Below are 25,919 nucleotides of genomic sequence, written 5' to 3' on the forward strand. Positions count from 1 at the left end.
ACATCTGAAGCTCCACAGCTGACCTGCACTCTGCCTAATCCCAGAGGTTCCAACTTCACAACCTTGACCAAAGAGGAATATTTGAATAGGCCAATGTGGAGTTCCTCTAGCCCTGTGAAAGTGGTGTACAGTGCGCGGTGCACAATTCATTGAAATCAGATGGGCAAGTCGACAGAATGGTGAAGAAGGCATTTCGCATGTTGGCCTTTATCAGTCATGGCATCAAGTTTAGGAGTAGGGACATTACATTGCAGTTACACAAATTGCCAGTGAGGTTTCACTTGGGAGTACTGAGTACAGTTTTTGCCCTGTTAAAGGAAAGGCATTACAATGCTGGAGAGGGTGCTGAAAAGATTAACGAGGATGCCACCTGGATGAGGCCCTGAGTCACAGGCAGAGGTTGGCCACCAAAACTCCTGCTCCTTTTCTTAACTCTATGCCAACAGATTAACGATTCACTTAAGGATTCACAGACCTTACCAATATGCATGCTCTTTCATCACCTGATAATTCAGCATTGGAGATTCTTGGGGCTACATTCCTACCCTGTTCTCTGGAGCTATCTACTGTGATAGCCTTTCATGTGTGCATCAAGAAGGCTTCTAGTAGACACACGACCTTTATCTAACATTCCAACTTTCTACCAAGACTTTTAGTGGTTGCACCTTAAATTCATGGAAGCCTCTTTCTGCGGTATGATGCCTTTCTTCATGGTTTCCTAGCTCAGCTTTGCTACAGGATACTTGCTGGAAGCAGCTTTAGCCACAATTCTCTTCTTTAAAAAGTTTGCTCGTTTTAACTGTTGCTGTTGGGTTTCTCATGACATTTTCAGCCAAACTACAGATTGGTTGTTGGTGGACATTACAAATAATGGCAACAAATAACAAGTAGACAACTGGCAACACGAGGCATTCCTTTCAAATCATTATAGCTTCTTAACAGTCTCGCTCAAAGCCATACATTACACAACGGATTAGCAAATGGGAACTATACCACGTTGGAGAACTCCTGTAACTGACACACTATCCTGAAATAAAAATAGACCATAAAACCATAAGCTATAGGAGCAGAATTAGGCCATCTGGCCCATCGAGTCTGCACTGTCATTTCATCCTGGCTGATCCAATTTTCCTCTCAGCCCCAATCTTCATCAAAATACATGATCAAATCTTCATAATCACCCTCAAAACATGAAGAGCATTATGTGACTAACTTCACTACCTGGTTTGTAGTAGTTCCCAACAAACTTCAGGAGGAAAATTAGAGATGGACAGTAAATGGTGACTTTATCACTGAATCCGATATACTAAAATGTCAAAAAAGGCATCAAATAATCATGTGTAAAGATCCACAGACTTGAGAAGAGCAGAACCTTCTCCATTCAGAAGATGGTGAATTTTTGGAATTTTCTACCCTGGAGGGCAGTAGAAGCTCAACTGGAATTCATTCAAAGCAGACAGAGATTTCAAACCTTATGAGAATCAAGGGATATGGAGATGGTGTAAGAAAGCAATGCTGTGGGAACAGGTCTGCCAAGACCTCAGTGAAAGGTGGAGCAGGTATAAAGGGCCACACAGCCTATATCTAATCCTTTTTAATGCCTTTGTTCCTATGTTTGAGGGTTATGCAGATATCAGCACAAATAAATGACTGAAATAAGATTGACCTCAGGATGCCAGCTCCCCTTTATGTGAGAATAGAGAGTCTAAAAAGAATTATTTTTGAAACTTAATCGCAGTGCCCTTTGATTTCAACTGGCAAGCTGTTCTGTGTTGAAATTAGGTCAGGAATAATTGGATATGGAACCAGATAATAAATCTAATCTGAATATACTGTTTTGTCTTCAGTGACCTCCACACATCCATTAGGGTCCTTTTTGATAATAGCATGATTAGCAAAATTAGTTTAGCATTGAACCGCATTATAAACAGCACAACAGTTAATGACAAATTAAATTTGAATTAATATAATGTGAAGCTCATCACACACCATCGGAGAAATACATAAATCATATTGTTAGCATCACTGGCATAATAACTCTGCCCACGTAAACAGAAAAAGATGCTTACAAACTGTAATCCTTGGTAACGGTGCAGAGGGAACCCTTTAATTACATAGCTGGGTTTGTAGGCACAATCAGGCAGCAATCGTTGCACGTGGGATTCAGCAATTAGAGGTACTGAGAAAAGAAATGAACAAAAACTGATGAGACAGGTTGTTATAAAACACGATTGTGTTATTCCTTGCTGAAATAAGAATTATGATCTTATTCATGTGCAAATCTTGACAAAATCTTAGCTGAATTTAACTAAAAGCTCATTTCTTCCTTTAACAATAAAAATCCACAAACTGCATTGAATCACATGAAAACTTTGACCAGGATTAAAAATTTAAACTATTTAGAAAAAGGTTAATGGGACACAGTCTTACTACACTTTAAATCCTCACCACTGGACTTCAGTTATATGTTTATAACATATATGGAATAATTTAAGAAACTAATGGCATCTCACTCAAACACAATTACTATAAAAAAGAGCAACTTTTAATAAAAGGTGATTTTTTTGGTGAAAATATGAAAAACAGTCAAGGACTTGTTCCTGTCAGTGCCTTTTGGCGCATCATGCAACACCTTTTGCTGTTTCTTTAGCATTTTAGTCTGTTTCACTACGAGGCCAAGTGCTAGCTCAACACTCAACTCAGCATGGATGGGTGGTATACAAGGAGCCAGTCGGATTCGAACCCAGGACCACTCAACTCGAAGCCGGTGTGGATGCCACTACAACTCCAGCCAGCAACAGTCAAGCACTTAGATAGGCACTTAAATAGGTAAGGCATAAAAGAATACAGACAAAATCTGACCAATAGGATTTGTGTAGATGGGCAAAAATCTCAGCATGGACATGGTGGAAAGGGCTACATAACTTTGAAAAGGTAGTTTGCTTTAACCAGTTTTAGTTATAATTAATGATTATAGAAAAGATGCTACATCTATTAATTGGTATGTCTATAAAACACCACCTTAAATACTGTTAGGAAAATGAGAAGCCAGTGAGGCAAGCTAATCTGAATTTAACATGTACAGGTAATAATTTCGACATATTTCCGTACCCATGAGCAATTAAGGGAGCATTATTATTTATTGTTATGTTTATTATTTAGTGTTGCGTTTATGTTATGATTGCACTGCTCCTGAAAAATGCTGTCTCATTCTGCCCTGCAGAGCTGATGTACGGTTAGAATGAAAATAAAGTTTTTTTGAATCTTTGAATCTTTAAATAAATACCAACAATTTGACCAAAGCAGATTCTTTCATGTATTTATGTAGAGGCTCGTCTTTGCTTATTCAAAATGCCTAATGTATATCTGAAGCTGCTGATGACTCGGTTAGATTATAGAAGGCTGGGTGGGGACTGGAATGAATAGTTGTTTTCACCAGAGCCTGGTAAGCTTGTATTCAGCAAGATGAATGACATGAAGCAAAACACTGGTGATGCCACCTTCAGGTTTGGTAGATGAGTCAGTATAAAGTGGAGAAATGAATCTTTTCCACTCCACATCACAGTTTAATGATACTTGCTGGAAATCACAGCTGCGAGCATGTAACAAAGACAAGTGTGATGTAGCTAATCGACGAACAATCTTCTCGACTTAATGACCAGGAGGAATAACATGATCAAGATAACTTGGGCAAGTAAATGTCCATGGAAATGCATTCTTTGGAAGTAGATGTAGAAAAACAAAAGTAGAACTATCCCATCCAAGCTTTGGAGAGACAAAATAAAATCATTAGTAAAGATGTCACCATCCAGGTGCAAATGTGCAATTGATCAAGAATTGTGCTAATTGAGTTATTTATGTTTTGAGATGGTTTTGAGTTAGGTTAAAATTGGATCTTGCAGAAGGTTAGAAAATTGGGGAAGGGCAAATTATAGTCATAGTCATACTTTATTGATCCCGAGGGAAATTGGTTTTCATTACGGTTGCACCAACCAAGAACACAGTATAAATATAGCAAATTATGATGGGATAAGCGGCATTAACTGGGAGCAATATTCTCGTACAAATAGATGTCTGACATGCGGAAGCTGTTCAAGGATCAGCTGATCACAGTTCAGGATCAGCATGTTCTGCTAAAGAACAAGGACAAGGTTGGTAAGGTAAAGAAACCTTAAATAACCTGAAAGGTCCTAAATTCATTCAAGAAAAAGGTTTAGGAAGCTAAAAACATTCTGCACCCTTCAGAATATAAAGATAGCAGGAAGTGCTCAAGCAAACACTTAGGAAGGTCACAAGGGGTCATGAAATGCCCTTGGTGAGCAGGATCAAGCAGGTTCCCAAGGCATTTTATATTTCTATTAAGAAAAAAGGAGGGTAGGTCTAATCAAGAATAAAGGAGAGAAGTTGTGCTTGTAGCCCCAGCAACTGTCTGAAGTACAATGCATTGTTATGACTTAGAGGACAGTGAAAGCAGAGTGGGATATACTGTTGTGCTGGGGCTTTCTGGGATTGAGAAGAAGGAAGTTCTGAAAAGCATTACGGGCATGGTGGCATGCAGTATATCTCAGAATATTTAAGGTGGCAAGTGAGGAGATTGCTGGGGCTTTGACAAGAATCTTTGTGTCCTCACTAGCAACAGGCGAGGTCTCAAAGGAACAGAAAGTAGCAAATGTTGTGCCTTTATTCAAGAAAGGAAACAGGGATAATCTAGGTAATTATAGGCCAGTGAGCCTCACATCAGTGGTAGGGAGGCTACTAGAGTGCATACTAAGGGATTGAGTTTATGAGCATTTAGAAAGGCATGGCCTGCTTAGGACCAGTCAACATGACTTTGTCTCATGCCTGACAAACTTGGCTGCAATTTTTGACAAAGGAGCTCAATAAGGTGGATGTTATTGACACGGACTTTAGTAAGGCATTTGGTATGGTCACTCATGCTAGGTTGATTCAGAATATAAAGATGCATGGGACCAAGGTGAATTGTAAGCTCTGGATTCAGAACTTGTTTGCCCACAGAAAGCAGACAGTAGGGGTGGCGTGCCATTCTTCTGGCTGAAGTTTGGTGAACCACAATGTTCTGCAAGAATTGTAGATGGGACTCTGTTGCTTGTGATATATTTAATTGATTTGGATGAAAATGCAGATGGGTGGATTTGCAGGTTTGCAGACAGTGGGGTTGTGTACAGTGTAAAGGACCATCAAAGAATACAACAGGATATGCATCAGTTAGAGATATGGGTAGAGAAATGGCAGATGGAGTTTAGAGCCCCGAGCAAGTGTGAGGTGTTGCACTTTGGGACGTGAAATGAAAAGGGAAAGGAGCCCTTATCAAGATTCAGGTACACAGGGATCTTGGGGTCCAGGTACACAGTTCAATGAAAGTGTCTCTGCAAGTGAATAATGTGGGAAAGGCAGCGTCTGGAGTGCCTTCCTCAACAGTAAGGATGTTGAGTAGAAGAGTGAGGAAGTCATGCTGCAACAATATAAAACTATCCAGACCACACTTGGGAGTACTGTGTGCAGTAGCTGCTCCACTACAGGAAGGAAATTAAGACTTTGAAGAGGGTACAGAAGAATTTTACTAGGATGCGGCTTGGATTAGAAGGTACGAGCTATGATAACAGTTTGGGCAAACTTGGGTTGTTCTCCCCAAGAGTGTCAGAGGCTGAGGGGAGACCTGATAGACAAGTTAAAAATTTTGAGAAGCATAGTGTTGAAATGTCAATGCCAGAGGACGTGCTTTAAGGTTTTGTGGGGGTGGAGGAAGGTGGGAAGTTTAAAGGTGACGTAAAGGGCATGCTTTATTTTTATTTTCTTTTTATGCTGAATGACAAATGCCTGGAATGGGTTACCAGGATATTAGTGGAAGTGGGCAGATTGGTGGAGTTTAAGATGCTTATAGATAGGCACATGGATATGAAGGGAATGGGGGGATATGTATTAATAATGTGTACAACAGGAGGAGTAGATTTTATATAAATTGGCATTGAGACTGGCACAAAATCAACGACTGAATTGCCTCTTCAGTGTTGTAATTCAATGTCCTGTCCTATTTCAACTTGAAAAATGGCACATCTCCATTTCTGTGGCAACTACAAGAGCTTGTTAAACACTTTCATAATGGCAGTACATTTTATTGCTCTAGCCTATGAAAGCCTTTGTCCACACTGATCACAGTTATTCAAAGTGCAAGGTGCCCTGACTAAAGGAAGGTCGAGTGAGATCTGATCTGCTGCAACTGACACAACTAAAGCCTTAATAAAAACTAACACATTATGGTTAACTGATGGGAAGTGACCATAAACAAATTTCAAGATATATTACTACAGATAAAATCACTATGCTGTTATAAGAAATATCATAATTTTGATTGGTACTAACGTACTGGACTCCAGCTAGAATAAAACAACTGAAGTAATAATGAACCCTTACTTTTGTATAAAATAATGAAACCCCTTGATGGTCTGGGTGATAGCAAAGATTATAAAGGGTTAAGCCTCCTTTATAACGCATGCCTAAACATAGCCACCATTTTGAAAGTCTACTAATAAAAATCACTTCGATGGTTCCAACCAGACACAATTGTTTTCATTGGAGCATCAAATACATTGTTTATTAATACACACACTGGAATACTTGTCGAAAAACCTTACAATGAAAAAAACTGTCACGAGGGTCGTGCTTTAGCATTTCTGCCGGATGCTCATTTTGTGAATGTAAGTAACGGTAATTCCTTTTAGAACTTGCCGCAGACTGTGGAATGTGCCGTACCTCGTTTAGTTTTATTAACGACTCATCTGAAATGCAAAGAGAGAAATTTATGTTTTTAATTGTGCAGAAAAACACCTATTTAAATAGTTTTGATATCTCCATATTAGAAATGGATGAGATACAGTAAACAGATTTTTTTTGAAAAAGATCTAGTGCTTTATAACCGATGCCTGTACCTAGCTGGATGCCCAACAAGAGTTTATTAAATTTCCTTTTATTAGAAATGGGCTAGAAGCAGTAACCTAAGGTTGCAAATATTTGTTGAAATTAACCTATATTTTTTGTATACTGGGAAGAGAGAGACATTAAATATCCTGAAAGGACATTAAAATAAGGAAACACAACCCCTGAACTCTAAAAACAAATCAGAAAGCTACAATGCAATAATATATTTCAATTCATATTTTAAACAGTTACGTTTGGTCTGGCAGCAAGTGGGCCCTCGTGGCACAAGGCCACAATTCCAGAGCGAAGAAAGATGGTTGTCGAGAAAGTGTGATGAGCAAGAAGAGTCAGACAGAAGTGCAAAGGCTTTTTCCCTGGCTAATGAATGCAGTGGGAAAGCACTGAGAGGAGGAAAATCAGCTGGAAGGACATATGGGAGATGGAAGCAAACAGACTTGGCTTTCTTATCAGAGTCACATATGATGTGTTTCCCTCACCAAAAAGAAACCTCCACCAGTGGTTCGGCGAGAAGCCAACTTGTGCCCTGTGCCCGATTCTGGCAACCCTCAAGCATATCCTGATAAGGTACAAAACCATCCTCACACAAGGCAAACACACGTGACGTCACAATCAGATCTTGAAGAGTCTGACAGCAGCAATCGAGACCAAGAGGAGAGCAGCCAACTCCTTGCCCCCTAGAACGATCAACACTCTGACTCCAGCAGTATTTGTCCAGCAGGGAGGGAAAAGACCAACTAATCTCCCTCCTAAGCAAAAAACAGGACAGATGAACATGGCTTATGACTGGAAAATGCTGGTGGATGTCGATTAAACAACTCATCTTTCCACTGAAAATTGCTACCACCAATCTTTAGGCCAGACTTGGTTCTCTGCTCCAGTTGATTACAGATCATCTACATCGTGGAACTCTCAGTCCCGTGGGAGGATTCAGTGGCTGAAGCGTATAAATGCAAGAGGTTGCGCTATGCAGATCTAGCAGCTGAATCTCAGTGATGGGGCTGGAAAACCAAAGTTTGTACTGTGGAAGTGGGAAGTTTGACTTATAGCCACATCCACCATCAAATTACTGAAGGAGCTAGGGATCCACGGTCAGACTGTACTGCAAACCACCAGCGCCACATCAGAGGCAGTGGAAAGACACAGTCAATGGCTTTGGCTCAAGCTAACAGACCCCTCCTGGGCTCCAAGATAGCATCAAGAGAGTGGGAGGACACAACAGGGGGTGACTCTGGGGTGCCAGAAGTCATTGTCAAGCCCTGCAGAGATGTAGTAGGCTAATCAATGAAACATTAAGGAAGGAGGGTGCCCACTTGAAAACCCCTGCGTGTCAACCCTGCGCCACTCCCAACATCAAGCCGGTCTCGAGCAAGTGCCCACGACCCAGTGGCACTAGGGATATTAACATCTTATCCCGTCCTTTTTTGATTTTGCATCAAACTAAAAACTATCACATGGTAGGAATTCATTTCTGTTTTAGGGCAATTTCAATGGAGCTGAATTTCAGGAAATCAAAATCATTTACTGACATTAGTTGTTTTTTTTTGTTTCAGCAGTACATTGCAATACATAATAAAAAAAATTACAAATTATGATAAGGAATATATATTAGAAAAGCTAAATTAAATAAGTAGAGCAAAAGAGAGAGCAAGAGAAACAATACTGAGGCAGTGTACACAGGTTCATTGCACATTCAGTAATCTGATAGTGGAGGGGAGGAAGTTGTTCCTGAAATGTTGAGCATGTGTTTTCAGGTTCCTGTACCTCCTCCTTGATGGTAGCAATGAGAAAAGTTTAAAAGTTCAAAGTACAATTTATTACCAGACCCCATACATGTCATTACATACAACCCTGAGATTCTTTTTCCTGCAGGCATACTCAGCAAATCTATAGAATAGTAACTGTAAACAGGATCAATGAAAGAGCAAGAGCACAGAAGACGACAAACTGTTGAAATGTAAACAAATAATAGCAATAAATGTTATAGGAACATGAAATAACAAGACAAAGAGTCCTTAAACTGAGATCATTGGTTGTGGAAACAACTCAATAGATGAGACTAGCTATTCTTTTTTGCTCAGGAGCCTGATGGTTGAGGGGTAGTAACTGTTTTTGAACCTGGTAGTGCAAGGCCTGGGGCACCTGTATCTTCTACCTGATTGCAGCAGTGAGAAAAGAGCATGGCCTGGGTGGTGAGGATCCTTGATGATGGATGCTGCTTTTCTACAGCAACGTTTCCTGTAGATGTGCTCAATGGTTGGGAGGGCTTTGCCTGTGACGTATTGAGCTGAATTCACTACCTTTGGCAGGATTTTCCACTCCAAAGCATTGGAGTTCCCATACCAGGCCCTAATGCAGCCAGTCAATACACTTTCCACTACACATATATAGAAGTTTGTCAAGATTTTTGATGACATGCTGAATCTCCGCATCCTTCTAAGGAAGTGGAGGCGCTGTTGTGCTTTCTTTGCAATTATATTTATGTGATGGGTCCAGGATAGGTCGTCTAAGATAGCGACACCCAGGAATTTAAATTTACTGACCACCTTTCCACCTCCGATGGGCACTGATTCATGGGCCACTCGCTTCCCTCTGCTGAAGTCTACAATTAGCTCCTTGGTCTAAGAAGGAGGCATGGCCTGGATGATGGGGGCCCTTAATGATGAGTGATGGGGGTCCTCGATGATGAGTGTTGTCTTTCTGAGGCTCTTTAATGCTTGGTTGAGGCGGTGCAAAAACAATTACAAATTGTTTCTACACATAATACACATTCTGGTTACCATCAGTTAGGCATCATTTGCCATTATTCTCATCATTCCTAACACTGGTTACTGGTACTGAAATACAACAAACATAAATAAAGTGCACTACTTACTGATATAAAGTGAAATATACTGAGAATCAATAATGTTGAATTTGAGGCCAGTATTGTGGAGTCGCCACTAAAGAGAGAGAGAAAAAAAACCTTATTATACCATCAGTAACATGTGCAATTTTTATTTCTCTGTCAATTTCCATGGCTGTGTCTTTGCTGTGAACTCAAAGAAGCATTAGAGCAGGGGTTACCGACTGGGGGGGGGGGGTTGTCCAGGGACCCCTTGGTTCATGATAATGGTCCACAGCATAATAAAGGTTATGAACCCCTGCGATAGAGGAACTCGGTAGATCATGCTGTAGGACCACAATTTCTTTTGTCCCACAGATGCTGCACAATCCACCAAATTACTCCAGCACATTGTTTGTTGCTCCACATTCCAGCACCTGCAGTCTCTCGTGTTTGAGAAACACTAACCCTGCTCTGAATATATAGTGAATCTATATTCAAGTGAGCCCTGTGCATGAACAGCTGCTGCACTGGTACTCAGTTATCTTTCAATATCTGAGATCTACCTGAAACTAGAAAGCAATGATTATTGTTTGCAATGGTTTTCCTCAGACAGAATGATAGGCTCCAGCTTCACAGCCTGCCTAGGCAGAACAAGTGCAAGTCCCAAGACGCTCCACAAAGTCAGGCTGTCTGCTGCCAGTTCTGAATCAAGGCAGCATGTCCCAACTCTCGCCTTGGGGATTTTCTCTACAATTCAAGCAAATACGGTAGACAATGAGGTGACAAGATATTGAATTCCCTGCTGCACTCTGCCATCAATACAGAAAACACTCAGTCTACAATATCCACAGAACAGCCAATCAGTCCCATCTTAATTTGCTCGCCATAGCAGAGAAAGAGTCTGCAGAATGATGGCTCTCAACTGAAAGTACACCAATATAACCAAAACACTTGGCATTTGTTGAATCTGCTCCTTTTGCAATTCACATTATTTCTCACCTTGATTTCGGGGATGGTGTATTTGTCACAAATAAAAGAAAATCTGCAGATGCTGGAGGAACACAGCAGCCCAGGCAGCATCTATAGAAACGAGTGAACCGTCAACTCTTAGGGCCGAGATCCTTCATCAGGACTGGAGAAAAGGAGATGAGATGTCCGAGTAAGACGGTGGGGGGAGGGGAAAAGTAAGGAGCTGAGAAGTTGATTGGTGAAAGCTAAAGGGTTGGAGAAGGGGGAATCTCATAGGATGGAAGAAAGGGAAGGGGGAAGGAGCATCAGAGGGAGGTGATATGCAGGTAAGGCGATAAGGTGAGAGAGGGAAATTGTAATGGGGAACGGTGGGGAGAGGGCAATTCCGGGAAGTTCAAGAGAATGGTGGATTTGTCATATGAGGCAAAGTTAAGCAGACTAAACCTGCAATCTCCTTGTTAAGGATATGAACTCACTTAAAACTACAAGACCTATACGGAGTTTAAGAGCGAAACATGGAACTGATGTTTCCCCTGGCTTTAACTGAACAGAAGAGCAGGCCGTAGGGATCAATAATCTCCTCCTGCTTCTAAAAACATCCCAGCCTCAAATGACGGTGAAACTCACATAGAACATTTTATTAATAGGCCAAAAGAGACAAACATTTACATGGTTCTAACACTCTTGTAACGCGAGAAATAATACTGTCTCTGTTCAAAGGCGAAGGAGGAAGAAATACACCAGAGCCAACACATCTTTGAAATATTCACCATCAAACCCCTATCATAAGCTCAAGTTTCTGATGTTATCAAGTACTTTCTGAAACCACGGTATAAAACCAGTGATGACATATCCTGCAAATGAAAAATCTTAAACTTTTAAACTCAATCGCTCACATTTTAATTGCATCCTTAATATAGCAGAAGGACTCCTAGGTGGTTTGTAATTATATTTAAACAAACTTTGATACCAAACCAACTAAAATATCAAGATATTAGGATAAGAGACAAAATTGTGGGTTGGTAAAGAGCCTCATAAAGCGATAGTTTTATTAAATGTCAGAGTCGTTCGGCAGCACTGAATGGCCAACTCTGGTTTCCGCTTGTACTTCATAATTCACAGCGATCTATAGCAGTGGAGAGGTTTAAGGTGAGAACTCTGAATCCACAACCCAAGCAATTAAAAGCCCAGATGATAAATATAAATGGCAATGAGATTAAGTGAGATTAAAAATGAGGAAAGGGATTAAAGATAGAAGGGAAAAGGACATTAATTCATCTGGAAAGTGCGATGCCAATTTAAAAATGTGACGACTGTGGGGGTTCAAATAAAACTAATGCCTATAACTTTCTATAAAGCATTCTCTACTCTCAACAATTCTACAAACAGGAGATGACACAGGCATAAATACAAGACAGACCGATGAGAACAACAATTCATTCCCACTATAATCAGCTCAATGCACACTTCCAAACAGCACAATCAGAACAGAACATAATAAATGCCCAGACATTGACCTTTCACATGTGAAGTGAATTACTGAATGCCAATAAATTGGGGGTCAAACTCTGAAGCATACAGGAGTTAAAAGAAAGATTCAACCATCCTGCTTTTCAGGAACGGGCACATGAACTTTTATTACTGTACAATCTAACAATATCAAAGTTTCAAATTCACATTACTTTTACAAATTGTACTGCATTAGTTTTGCACATAATATGAAAACAATTACACAAGATTTTTGTCAAGACAAAAACTTACAGAAACTTCTACATGATCTGTTCCCTGGCTGTTTTGCTTATGAAGTATCTCAAAGTAATATTTCCTGGAGGATGACAATCTGCAGAAAATTAAAAAAAAACACATTTACATTAAAACTGGAAAACCAACACAAAGATGTCTTCAAGGATATACCCATTCTGAGCAGTACATCATGTGTTAATTACTTATAATCAACTGCTGATTTTTTTAGTAAGGCACAACATGGGGTTTGTTTCAATTCTATTGCAACCTATGAGTCATTTACAACTTCCTCTGACAAATCCAGTGTCTATATCCAGTGTCCAGTAGCTACCAACTTGTGGTGCATGGCCAAGTGGTTAAGGCGTTCGTCTAGTGATTTGAAGGTTGCTAGATCAATCCTTGGCTGAGGCAGCGTATGTCCTTGAGCAAGGCACTTAGCCACACATTGCTCTGTGACGACACTGGTGCCAAGCTGTATGGGTCCTAATGCCCTTCCCTTGGACAACATCGGTGGCGTGGAGAGGGGAGACTTGCAGCATGGGCAACTGCTGGTCTTGCATACAACCTTGCCCAGGCCTGCGCCCTGGAAACCTTCCAGGGAGCAAATCCATGGTCTCATGAGACTAACAGATGCCTATATATTAGCTACCAACTTAATGTACTAACACTTCAGCAATGTGTGAATGTATTTCTCAATTTCTATACTTCAGGTGGGTCAGATTATAAATTATGAATCAGTTTAGGGTGAGCTCCCTGATATACTCCACACAAACAACCATTTGTAACTTCAAAACTTCCTACTTTTTCTATAAACCAGAAAGCTTATCACCTCATGAGCGTACAGCTGACATATATACAAACAACATATTTCATTTTCACTCATTTCACTCTGTTCTAGATCCATTGATTATTTATTCCTCGTCCTTTATTGTTGCCTCACATTTTCTCTAAAGTTTTTCAATTTCTCTTTCAGTTCAAAAAAATAGTTGAGAATATAACAACCAAAACAACTAAACTTAACAAACAGGAAACCCTGATACCAAAATATACTTAAACATTAAAAGAAGCAAATGCATATACAACTCAGCCAAGCTACAAGTTACTGAAGATCCTATAAGTTCTAAGTTACTGAATATGACTGGGTTAAATGTCATGCTCTGTTCTTTCATAAAATTTGTGACTTTTCTACTTATTAATGTTATCTAAAATTTAGATTATTAAATACTTTCAAACTAACAAAGTTTTCTTTTCCTCCAGTAGTACATTCTCAGCATTTACAACTTCCTCTGACAAATCCAGTCTCTATATTAGCTACCAACTTAATGTACCAACACTTCACCAGTGTTTTAATGTATTTCTCAAATTCTTTACTTCAGGTGGGTCAGATTACAAATATATTTTGATTATAGATGGCAACTTTGTTTGGTTCTTGCCACAGTTGAGGGATGCTCATTGTTCACATTGAATACTACAATAACCACCCTCCAGGGTGTTACATTCAATAATGCGTATACAAACCCCATTTCCAGAAAAGTTGGGATATTTTCCAAAATGCAATAAAAACAAAAATCTGTGATATGTTATTTCACGTGAACCTTTATTTAACTGACAAAAGTACAAAGAAAGATTTTCAATAGTTTTACTGACCAACTTAATTGTATTTTGTAAATATACACCAATTTAGAATTTGATGGCTGCAACACACTCAACAAAAATTGGGACAGAGTTAAAATAAGATTGAAAAGTGCACAGAATATTCAAGTAACACTGGTTTGGAAGACTCCACATGAAGCAGGCTAATTGGTAGCAGGTGAGGTATCATGACTGGGTATAAAAGTAGCACCCATCAAAGGCTCAGTCTTTGCAAGCAAGGATGGGTCATGGCTCACCCCTTTGTGCCAAAATTCGTGAGAGAATTGTTAGTCAGTTCAAAAGGAACATTTCTCAACGCAAGATTGCAGAGAATTTAGGTCTTTCAACATCTACGGTACATAATATTGTGAAAAGATTCAGAGAATTCAGAGACGTCTCAGTGCGTAAAGGGCAAGGTCGGAAACCACTGTTGAATGCACGTGATCTTCGAGCCCTCAGGCGGCACTGCCTAAGAAACCGTCATGCTACTGTGACAATTATAGCCACCTGAGCTCGGGAGTACTTCAGAAAACCACTGTCACTCAACACAGTCCGTCACTGCATCCAGAAATGCAACTTGAAACTGTATTACGCAAGGAGGAAGCCATACATCAACTCTATGCCAAAACGCCGGCAAGTTCTCTGGGCCCGAGCTCATCTCAGATGGACCGAAAGACTGTGGAACCATGTGCAGTGGTCAGATGAGTCCACATTTCAACTAGTTTTCGGAAAAAACGGGCGACGAGTTCTCCGTGCCAAAGATGAAAACGACCATCCAGATTGTTATCAGCGAAAGGTGAAAAAGCCAGCATCTGTCATGGTATTGGGGTGCATCAGTGCCCACAGCATGGGTGAGTTGCATGTATGTGAAGGTACCATCGACTCTGAGGCGTATATTAGGATTTTAGAGAGATAAATGTTACCATCAAGACGATGTCTCTTCCCGGGACGTCCATGCTTATTTCAGCAGGACAATGCCAGACCATATTCTGCACGGGTTACAACAGTGTGGCTTTGTAGACACAGTGCGTGTGCTTGACTGGCCTGCTGCCAGTCCAGATCTATCTCCTATTGAAAACGTATGGCACATCATGAAGAGGAGAATCAGACAACGGAGACCACGGACTGTTGAGCAGCTGAAGTCTTATATCAAGCAAAAATGAACAAAATTTCCAATTGCAAAACTACTACAATTAGTATTCTCAGTTCCAAAACGATTAGAAAGTGTTATTAATAGGAAAGGTGATGTAACACAATGGTGAACATGCCTCTGTCCCAACTTTTGTTGAGTGTGTTGCAGCCATCAAATTCTAAATTTGTGTATGTTTACAAAATACAATTAAGTTGGTCAGTAAAACTATTGAAATTCTTTTCTTTATACTTTTGTCAGTTAAATAAATGTTCATGTGAATTAACATATCACACATTTTTGTTTTTATTGCATTTTAGATAATATCCCAACTTTTCTGGAAATGGGGTTTGTATTTTAAGAACAGATAATACAATGAACAATGGTCAGAGTCTCCCTTATGAAAAGCTTGTCTTACAAATTCCACACCCATATTCTCTGAGTGCAGCAAACAAACAATTCTCTATTGGAATATTTTAAATGAATAAAAATATAATCTTGAATTAATAATCATAAACATCAATCATAACTCTGTTTTATTTAATAAAGTCTGACCACTTTACAACTTCTTCTAGCTTTTTACTGTTAAAAAGGGTATTACTGTAAGTTAACCTGTGCAGACAATAATTAATAATTTCTTTCAATATTTCAATGATGAAAAACTTAAATAATATTTTAAAAGGTCAGTCTGTGAAAGGACAATATTTCAAATAAAACTGCAATAATATTGTCTCTGGGAGTTAGATAATATTAAACAGAAATTACATAAAAGAAATTATGTCACTATTTGAAAAATAATACCTACAGTACAGGCTTGGAGATTTGACTTCGAAATTTTCCAAATTCTCCTGGGGCCGTCCACTCTTTACCAGTCTAAGTTGGAAGTCAGAAGCATGTTAACATTATTTTAATGTTACATGAAATTCTTGCCTCAGATAAAATTCATTCGCATATGTGTGGGGTGTTAAAAAAATTCTATTTTCCAATAGTGAACTGTAATGAAGTTGGCAAACTAACAAAATTAGAAGGTCCAAAACAAAATTCCCAACATCGCAATGAGGAAAATACTCGAGATTTTGCTGTTTATGTTTGATTGATCATGCTTTTCTATTGAATCTAATTCTACATAAAATACCCTGATCTGATGGTGCCCCTGCTGTCCTGAAGAGTAAGGTAAGTTATAGGACTTCACAATCTACATCTATGTCTACCCCTTATCTCCTTTTCTGTACAACCCTAGCACCAATTCTTCTGCTCCAACATTAATTAAAATCTTATCTTGACTTTATTTCATCCCAGCCTATCTGCTGTAAAAATGCTATTCCCTTTTCTCAGTGTCTTTGCCTCTGCCGTATCTGTTCCCAGGATACGGCTTTCTACTGCAGGACATCAGAGATGTCCTCTTTCTTTAAAGAATGGAGTTTCCCTCCTTTTACTATTAATGCTGCCCTCACCTGCATCTCCTCCATTTCCCGTACAACCGCACTAGCCCGTCTTCCTGACAGAGTCTCTCTTGCCCTTACTTACCACCCCATCAGTCTCTACATCTAACACAATATCCTCCGCAACTTCTGCCATCTCCAAAGGGATCCTATCACTAAAAACATCTTTACCTCCCCCCATCCCTCTTTCTGCAGGGATAATTCCCTCTGCCATTCCCTTGTCCATTTGTCTCTCCCTACTAATCTCCTCCCGGCACTTATCCCTGCAAGCAGCCTAAGTGTTACACCTACCCATTTACCTCCTCCCTCACCTCCATTCAGGCCACCAACCAGTCCTTTCAGATGAGGCAACACTTCACCCGTGAATCTGCTGGGGTAGTCTATTATGTCCAGTGTTTTTGATGCAGCCTCCTCTACATCGGCCCATTTGTAAACTAGGGGACCAAAACAGTGGTACTTTCCAGTGGCCCAACATTTTAATTCCAATTCCCATTCTGACATGTCAGTCTGTGGCCTCCTCTTATGCTGAGATGGGGCCTCCCTCAGGGTGGCGGAGCAACACTTTACATTCCATCTGGGTACCCTCCAACCTGATGTCATCAATATCAATTTTCTTCCAGTGAACAAATTCCCCCCATCCCCACTTAACTCCACTCTGACCTTTCAATTCTTCTCACCTGCCTATTAGTTCCTCCGGGGCCCCTCCTCCTTCCCTTTCCCCCATTGTTCACTCTCCTCTCCTATCAGATTCTTCCTTCTCCAGCCCCTGACCTCTCCCACCAACCTGGCTTCATCTATCACTTTCTAGCTGGCCTCTTTACCCTCCCACCTTTTTATTCTGGCATCTTCCCTCTTCCTTCTCAGTCCTGAAGGAGGGTCTAAACCCGAAACGTCAACTCTTTATTCATTTCCATAGATGCTGACTGATTTGCACATTTTGTGTGTGTTGCCATTAATTAAAAAATATTTCATTAACTTCAAAGAACTTCATATTTCATTCATGTTGTTACTTGCTATTTCTGACTAGAAATACAGTTTGCATTGTACTTTTCAGCTTATATTGCTATACTACAAAAAGCAATTAAATGTTGTAACTGGCATGTAATTTTGTCTGCCTGCTAGAGAGAGCTGTACTTACTTTACTGTATGAGAATGAAGGCTCCTCTTAATATTTTTCTTTGTGCAGCTTTGCACAGCAAACTACGTTATCTAGGAGGCATTATAAGAAGAGCCAAAGGTGAAGAAATAACACTTCCTATCACTGTTCTGTTCTCCTGGTCTGGACAGCAAAACATTTGAAAACCCTGAGCACACAAAGTTTGATTTTTCACACTTAAAAGTGTCCATTAAGTCAGTCGGTGCAGGATTGTGTGTGGTGGAAGTGTGGGCATTGGTGACGTCAGTCCCTGTGCCACGCTGCTTTGATATCTATTCCGCTACATCCATCCAAGCCATGTTAACCACGGACAGGAAACCTGCTGTCAGGCAGAAGGATTCCTTTCACTTCCGTTAGTTAAAGGCATTCATCATTACACACAGGTTTAGAACATAGAACATAGAAATCTACAGCACATTACAGGCCCTTCGGCCCACAATGATGTGCTGACCATGTAACCTACTCTAGAAGCTGCCTAGAATTTCCCTACTGCATTGCCCTCGATTTTTCTAAGCTCCATATACCCATCTAAGAGTACCTTAAAAGACCCTATTGTATCTGCCTCTACCACGATTGCTGGCAGTGCATTCCACGCACCCACCACTCTCTGTGTGGAAAGGTCTGTTGGAGACTTTTGAAGTGTAGCAAGGTGCAAATCTCGGCTACTAATTGGCAAGTCCTTTACAGAGATCTACCGTATGACCAGCTAATCTGGCTGTGATTTCAATGAACATTCTCTCTGAATGGTACAATTCCACTCTGGGTCCGTTTTACCCTCGTTGTGCAACTCATCGTCACTTTTCCTAAATTCTAATCACAGGATATTACCCTCAACCACCGACTTTCCTCACTTTTAGTCTTCTATCCATTTAAAGAACCTGCAGAAACACTGATCACACCAACATAAGCTAATCATGCTCGAGCTGTCCATTAATTTTTTGTGTATCTTTGCATTATTTCACGTTCCTGCAGAGTGCTCTCCCAGCAGCTCTAAGTGATGGTTGAATTCTCATGGTTACAGATGGACATAATGCAGGACCCTGACCCGCTCTGCGATGAGAATTTGGATTCCACCTTCTTGCCATAAATGGCAGCAATTTTGACTAACAATAGCAAAAATGGATTGGCAGAGGTATGAGTTCTGCGAGAGACAGAGAGAGAGAGAGACAGAGAGACAGACAGAGAGAGAGACAGAGAGAGAGACAGAGACAGAGAGAGAGAGAGAGAGAGAGAGAGAAGCAGAATTGTGAATCCGAGACCCATAACCACATCCCCAATGCTAAGTATCATTTGTATATTGAAGCTAAAGGCACTCAACCACAGTGTTAGAAAGCTTCCTGTCTACCGATGAGAGTACAGAATATCTTTTCTCCTTTTCAGGTTGCCCACTGGTGCCCCTGGGGGTGCATTTGCTAATCAAGAAGCTTAATGCTAGTTATGGGTTGTACAAGCTCTTACACTTCCTTCTGAGGTTTTATTCTTCTACGTGAATGCTGCTACTTGCTGCCAATTATGATAGGAAATAAGGAGCACCTATCAGCATTAAAACCAGCAGCAAGAGGGTTCACTTTGGCTGGTTATTCTGATGACCATAGTGAGCTCTGAGCAAATACTGCTCAATGACTTCCACTGACTCTAATGGGCACAGGCTCCACTTCTACTCAGCTTTCTTTAACAATCCCACTTCTCACAAACTGAGCTTATTTCTCCCCTACCAATGAACTGAGCACGATTGTTACTCCCCAACATGATGAGAACCAAAAGGAGACAGCTCCATGTCACTGTGCCCTGGGTTAATCAAGCATTTAATTCAGGCCAGGAGCATGAGCTAAAATCATACCTTTCCAACTCCAGCCATTAGTGTGACATTTGATGGGCTGTCATCTGTACTTAGCCAAAACTCAGAGTTATCATCAGAAGCCACAGCAAACTGAAATTCACCTGAAACATAGAACATTAAAGAACTTAGCTTTGTTAGGGATTACCTCAAGCATACAATTGACCCTCTGACGATGCATTTCTTTGTTCTACATATTAATTAAGAATATAAATAATTAAATGTATGTTAGATAGTTTCCCTCTAGAAACAATATAGAAGATGACTTGATGGGCTAAACAGCCTAATTCTGCCCCAATATCTTATGGTCTTATGGAAAGAGAGGAAACTGTTGCCTTCATGAAGAATGGAACACCAAACATAACAAATTTGTGACCAGGATGGTCCTGAGGCCTACGAGCACAGCGGAAAGTGCATGCACTCATGAATCACATTAGCCATTGGGTATTCCTTAGACTTTGGCAATTCCACTTGTCTACTGATCATAAGGAAGTACACAAAAAACAACCTTGGCATTTCCATTGTCCCTTTTCCCTTCCTGCAGAGAATACCTACCAGTCATCCTTGGATCCTTGGCTTTAGAGCGGAGGCTGGAATTAACTGCACAGTAAAGAATATCCACAATCTTACATTCTGCCATAATGTATCGCACAACACTGGAGGATTATTAGTATACTTAATTGCGTTTTGCAAAAACTGACCTGTATATATTATTTGGCTTATTAGAGGAGGAATAGTTTAGCCCAGTCAGGTGCAACTTTTCTTCTAAGCAGGAAAAATATATTCAGACTTTTTTTAAAAATTAGTGCAGTAACAAGGGAGCGTTGCATTGTCAGAAGTAGCATTTCCTGGGCAATACATTAGAACAAGACCAGACCAATGAAATGTTAAATTGTTTGCTATTTGTGTTAATCTCCTGGCACAAAGGGACTGTAATTGCCTATAATAATAATAATAATTACTCAATATCAAAAGTAATCCATTACTCTTCCTTCAATAGTAGGGATCACCTCAAAATATCAATACATGCATCAATATCAACAGTGGCCACTTTCTTAGGTACACCTGTACATTTACTTGTTGATACAAATATCTAATCAGCCAATCGTGTGGCAGCAACTCAATGCATAAAAGCACGCAGACATGGTCAAGAGGTTCAGCTGTTGTTCAGACCAAACATCAGCATCATGTTCAAGTTCAAATTTAACTATCACCCAACCAAATGTGAATATCACCAAACAAATCAGCATTCCTCCATGGCGAAGCTGCAACACACATTTCCAACATCACATAGCACAAATGTCTACAATTTCAGAAAAACATCAGAATCAGAATTAGGTTTATTATCACCGGCATGTGACGTGAAATTTGTTAACTTAGCAACAGCAGTTCAACGCAATACATAATCTAGCAGAGAGAAGAAAAAAAACAGTAATAATAATAAATAAACAAGTAAATCAATTATGTATATTGAATAGATTAATAAAATGTGCAGAAACAGAAATACTATATATTAAAAAAGTGAAGTAGTATCCGAAGATTCAATGTCCATTTAGGAATCGGATGGCAGAGGAGAAGAAGCTGTTCCTGAATCGCTGAGTGTGTGCCTTCAGGCTTCTGTACCTCCTGCCTGATGGTAACAGTGAGAAAAGGGCATGCCCTGGGTGCTGGAGGTCCTTAATAATGGACACTGCCTTTCTGAGACACTGCTCCCTAAAGATGTCCTGGGTACTTTGTAGGCCAGTGCCCAAGATGAAGCTGACAAGATTTACAACCTTCTACAGCTTCTTTTGGTCCTGTGCAGTAGCCCCTCCATACCAGACAGTGATGCAGCCTGTCAGAATGCTCTCCACGGTACAACTATAGAAGTTTTAGCGTGTATTTGTTGACATGCCAAATCTCTTCAAATTCCTACTAAAGTATAGCCATTGTCTTGCCTTCTTTTAACTACATCGATATGTTGGGACCAGCTTAGGTCCTCAGAGATCTTGACACCCAGGAACTTGAAGCTGCTCATTCTCTCCGCTTCTGATCTCTCCATGAGGATTGGTATGTGTTCCTTCGTTTTACCCTTCCCGAAGTCCACAATCAGCTCTTCTGTTTTACTGACGTTGAGTGCCAGGTTGTTGCTGTGGCACCATTCCACTAGTTGGCATATCTCACTCCTGTACGCCCTCTCACCACCACCTGAGATCCTACCAACAATGGTTGTATCGTCAGCATATTATAGATGGTATTTGAGCTATGCCTAGCCACACAGTCATGTGTATATAGATAGTAGAACAGTGGGCTAAGCTCACACCCCTGAGGTGCGCCTGTGTTGATTGTTAGTGAGGAGGATATGTTATCACCAATGCACACAGACTGTGGTCTTCCGGTTAGGAAATCGAGGATCCAATTGCAGAGTGAGGTACAGAGACCCAGGTTCTGCAACTTCTCAATCAGGATTGTGGGAATGATGGTATTAAATGCTGAGATATAGTCGATGAACAGCATCCTGACATAGGGGTTTGTGTCAGGTGGCCTAAAGCCGTAGAGTCACTGAGATTCCACCTGCCATTGAACTATTGTGGCGAAAGGCAAATTGCAATGGGTCACAAAGAAAAATATATATAGCCCAAGCCCGAGTGGCATGTCTACAGTCCTGGTCCAGCTTGTTGTTCCACTGAGCGGACACCAGAGAGCTACACAGACGTATAGCTAACCCAGTACAGATTCCAGCGTGCCCCACAGAGGGGTAGGTATTCTCTTTGTCTCCTCCCCTGGATGGCTGAAACAGACTACCCCTTGCGACAACCAAGGCAATGCAGCACTCCTGCTACTGGTCTCACTAATGATCTGAACTTGCAGTATACTATGTTACTAATGTCCGACAGGGTCTTGCAATTCCAATAAAGTCGTCCATAGGGAAGAAATGTAATCTAAGTAACTTTGACTCTGGAATGATTGTTGGTGCCAGACCGGGTGGTTTGAGTACCTCAGGAAATGATGATTTCCTGGGATTTTCACACACAAGTCTCTAGCGTTTACAGAGAATGGTGCGAAAAGCAAAAACAACACCCAGTGAGCGCCAGTTTTGTGGGTGAAAACGCTTTGATAATGAGGAAGTTCAGAGGAAAATGGCCAGGATGCTCAAGTTGATAGGAAGGTGAGAAACCTTCCAGCGCGAAAAATGGTTTCAATAAAAGTGAAGGACCTGTTAATGCCACTTGGTGGGGCTTACATAGAAACATAGAAAACATACAGCACAATACAGGCCCTTCGGCCCACAAAGCTGTGCCGAACATGTCCCTACCTTAGAACTACCTAGGCTTTACCCATAGCCCTCTATTTTTCTAAGCTCCATGTAGCCATCCAGGAGTCTCTTAAAAGGCCCTATCGCTTCCGCCTCCACCACCGCAGCCCATTCCATGCACTCACCACTCTCTGCATAAAAAACTTACCTCTGGCATCTCCTCTGTACCTACTTCCAAGCACCTTAAAACTATGCCCTCTTGTGCTAGCCATTTCAGCCCTGGGGAAATGCCTCTGACTACCCACGTCAGAAATGTCAGAAAGTCAGGAATCAAAAGGTTGTGCATGATGTAACTAGTGTCCTGAGCTGCATATATTTCAGTACAAGAAGTATCATAGGAAAGGCGGATGAGCTCAGGGCATGGACAACCCCTGGAATTATGACATTGTAGCTATTAGTGAGATTTGGTTGCAAGAGGGGCAGGACTGGCAGTTCAAAATTCCGGGGTTCTGTGATTTAGACGTGACAGAGGGGAGAGATTAAAAGAAAAGGGGTAGCATTACTAGTCAGGGAAAATGTCACGGCTGTGCTCTATCAGAACAGAGTGGAGAACTCCACTAGTGAAGCATTATGGATGAAACTGAGAAATTAAGGAAGTTATGACCACATTAATGGGACTATATTACAGACCATCCAACAGGCCTTGGGATTTGGAGGAACAAATTTGTAAAGAAATCGCAGGCTGTTGCAAGAAACATAAGGTTGTTACTGCAGGTGATTTTAACTTTCCACATATTGACTGGGAATCTCATGCTGTAAAAAGACTAGATGAGATAGAGTTTATCAGTGTGTTCAGGGTTGTTTCCTTCATCGGTACGTAAAAATTCCAATGGGAGAACATGCAGTACTGGATCTACTATTAGGGAATAAGACAGGGCAAGTGACAGACGTTTGTGCAGGGGAACACTTCGCATCCAGTGACCACAATGCCATTAGTTTCAGAGTAAATATGCAGACAAACAGGTTTGGTCCATGGGCTGAGATTCTAAATTGGAGAAAGGCCAATTTTGATGGTATCAGGAAGGATCTGGCAGGCGTGGATTGGGACAGGCTGTAGTCTGGCAAAGGCATACTTGGAAAATGGGAGGCCTTCAAAAACAAAATTTTAATAGTACAAAGCTTATATGTGTCTATCATAATAAAAAGTAAAGGTAACAAGTGTAGGAAACCTTGGTTTTCAAGAGATATTGAGGCCCTGGTTAAGAGGAAAAAAAAGAGGTAAATAGCAGATATAGGCAAGTAGGAACAGATGAGGTGCTTATGGAGTATAAAAAATGCAAGAGAACACATACGAAAGATATCAGGAAGGCTTAAGGAAGGCATGACGTTGCTCTACCAGACAAGGTGAAGGAGAATCCCAAGTGATTCTACAGGGTAAGAGCAAAAGGATTTCTTGGGACAAAACTGGTCCTTTGGAAGACCAGAATGGTAATCCATCTGTGGAGCCAAAACAGATGAGAGGGGATCTTAAATGTATTCTTTTTATCTGCATTTACTAGGGAGATGGATACAGAGGATATAGAAGTGAAGCAAAGTGGCTTCAACTACATGGACCTTGTACAGATTACAGAGGAGGTGGTGTTTGCTATCCTGTGGCAAATCAGGGTGGATAAATCCCCAGGGCCTGACAAGGCATTGACCCCACAGAGGCAGGTGCAGAAATTGTCAGGGCCCTAGCAGAGATATTTAAAACATCCTTAGAGACAAGAGAGGTACCAGAGGACTGGAGGATAGCCATCGGTGTTCCACTGTTTAAAAAGGGTTTTAAACAGAAACCAGAAAATTATAGGCCGGTGAGTCTGACATCAGTTGTGGGAAAGTTTTTGGAAGGTATTCTAAGGGACTGGATATATACTCTAAGTATTTGGATAGACATGGACTGATTAGGGATAGTCAGCATGGCTTTGTGCGTGGTAGGTCATATCTAACCAATCTTATAGAATTTTTTGAGGAAGTTACCAGGAAAGTGGATGATGGCAAGGCAGTGGACATTGCCTGCACAGACCTTGGTAAAGCATTTGACAAGATCCCACATTGGAGGCTGGTCAAGAAGGTTCAGTTGCTCAACATTCAGGATAAGGTAGTTAACTGGATTAGACATTGGCTTTGTGGGAGAAGACAGACAGTGGTAGGAGAGGGTTGCCTCTCTGACTGGAGGCCTGTGACAAGTGGTGTGCCACAGGAATCAGTGCTGGAACCTTTGTTGTTTGTTATCTGTATCAATGATCTGGATGATAATGTGGTTAACTGGATCAGCAAATTTCTGGATGACACCAAGATTACAGGTGTAGCAGACAGCGAGGAAGACCACCACAGCTTATAAAGGGATTTGCATCAGCTGGAAAAATGGGCTGAAAATTGACAGATGGAATTTAATGTAGACAAGTGCAAGGTTTTGCACTTCAGTAGGACCAACCAGGGTAGGTCTTGCACAGTGAACAATAGGGCACTGAGGAGTGTGGTAGAACAAAGGGATCTGGGAATATAGGTCCATAATTAGTTGAAAGTGATGTCACAGGTAGATAAGGTTGTAAAGAAAGCTTTTGGCACATTGGCCTTTATGAACCTAAGTACTGAGTACAGGAAATGGGATGTTATGCTGAAGTTGTACAAGACATTGGTGAGGCCAAATTTGGAGTATTGCATGCAGATTAGTCACCTACCTACAGGAAAGATGTAAACAAGGTTGAAAGGATACAGAGAAAATTTACAAGGATGTTGCCATACCTGGAGGACCTCAGTTACAAGGAAAGATTGAATAAGTTACAACTCTATCAAGTCAAGTGAAGTTTATAGTCATTTAACTACATACATGTATATAACGTACATAATGTATATAGAAGCGAGACAACATTTCTTCGAATCAGGATGTAAAGCAGATAACACATGATAACTTATGAATGAAAGGATAAAATCTACAGATGAATCACACATA

The 25,919-nt window shown here is 40.7% G+C and overlaps 1 protein-coding gene across 4 annotated transcripts in view; it reads right to left on the bottom strand.

The window, feature by feature from the left end:
• The window catches only part of b4galnt3b (beta-1,4-N-acetyl-galactosaminyl transferase 3b), a 163,378-nt gene that overhangs the window by 35,870 nt on the left and 101,589 nt on the right, over positions 1-25,919 (bottom strand). For all 4 annotated transcript variants that reach the window (XR_011887135.1, XM_072267699.1, XM_072267698.1 and 1 more), the window contains exons 5-10: positions 19,693-19,793; positions 16,060-16,127; positions 12,512-12,590; positions 9,830-9,896; positions 6,654-6,797; positions 2,070-2,179 (exon numbers count right to left, since the gene is read on the bottom strand). Coding sequence is in view for 3 of the 4 variants with exons in the window: in XM_072267699.1 (XP_072123800.1) it covers positions 2,070-2,179; positions 6,654-6,797; positions 9,830-9,896; positions 12,512-12,590; positions 16,060-16,127; positions 19,693-19,793 (569 nt within the window). In the remaining variant the exon portion in view is untranslated. The remainder of the gene's footprint in view (positions 1-2,069; positions 2,180-6,653; positions 6,798-9,829; positions 9,897-12,511; positions 12,591-16,059; positions 16,128-19,692; positions 19,794-25,919) is intronic.

Source organism: Mobula birostris, chromosome 9 (genome assembly GCF_030028105.1).
Source record: "Mobula birostris isolate sMobBir1 chromosome 9, sMobBir1.hap1, whole genome shotgun sequence".
Classification (NCBI taxonomy): domain Eukaryota; kingdom Metazoa; phylum Chordata; class Chondrichthyes; order Myliobatiformes; family Myliobatidae; genus Mobula; species Mobula birostris.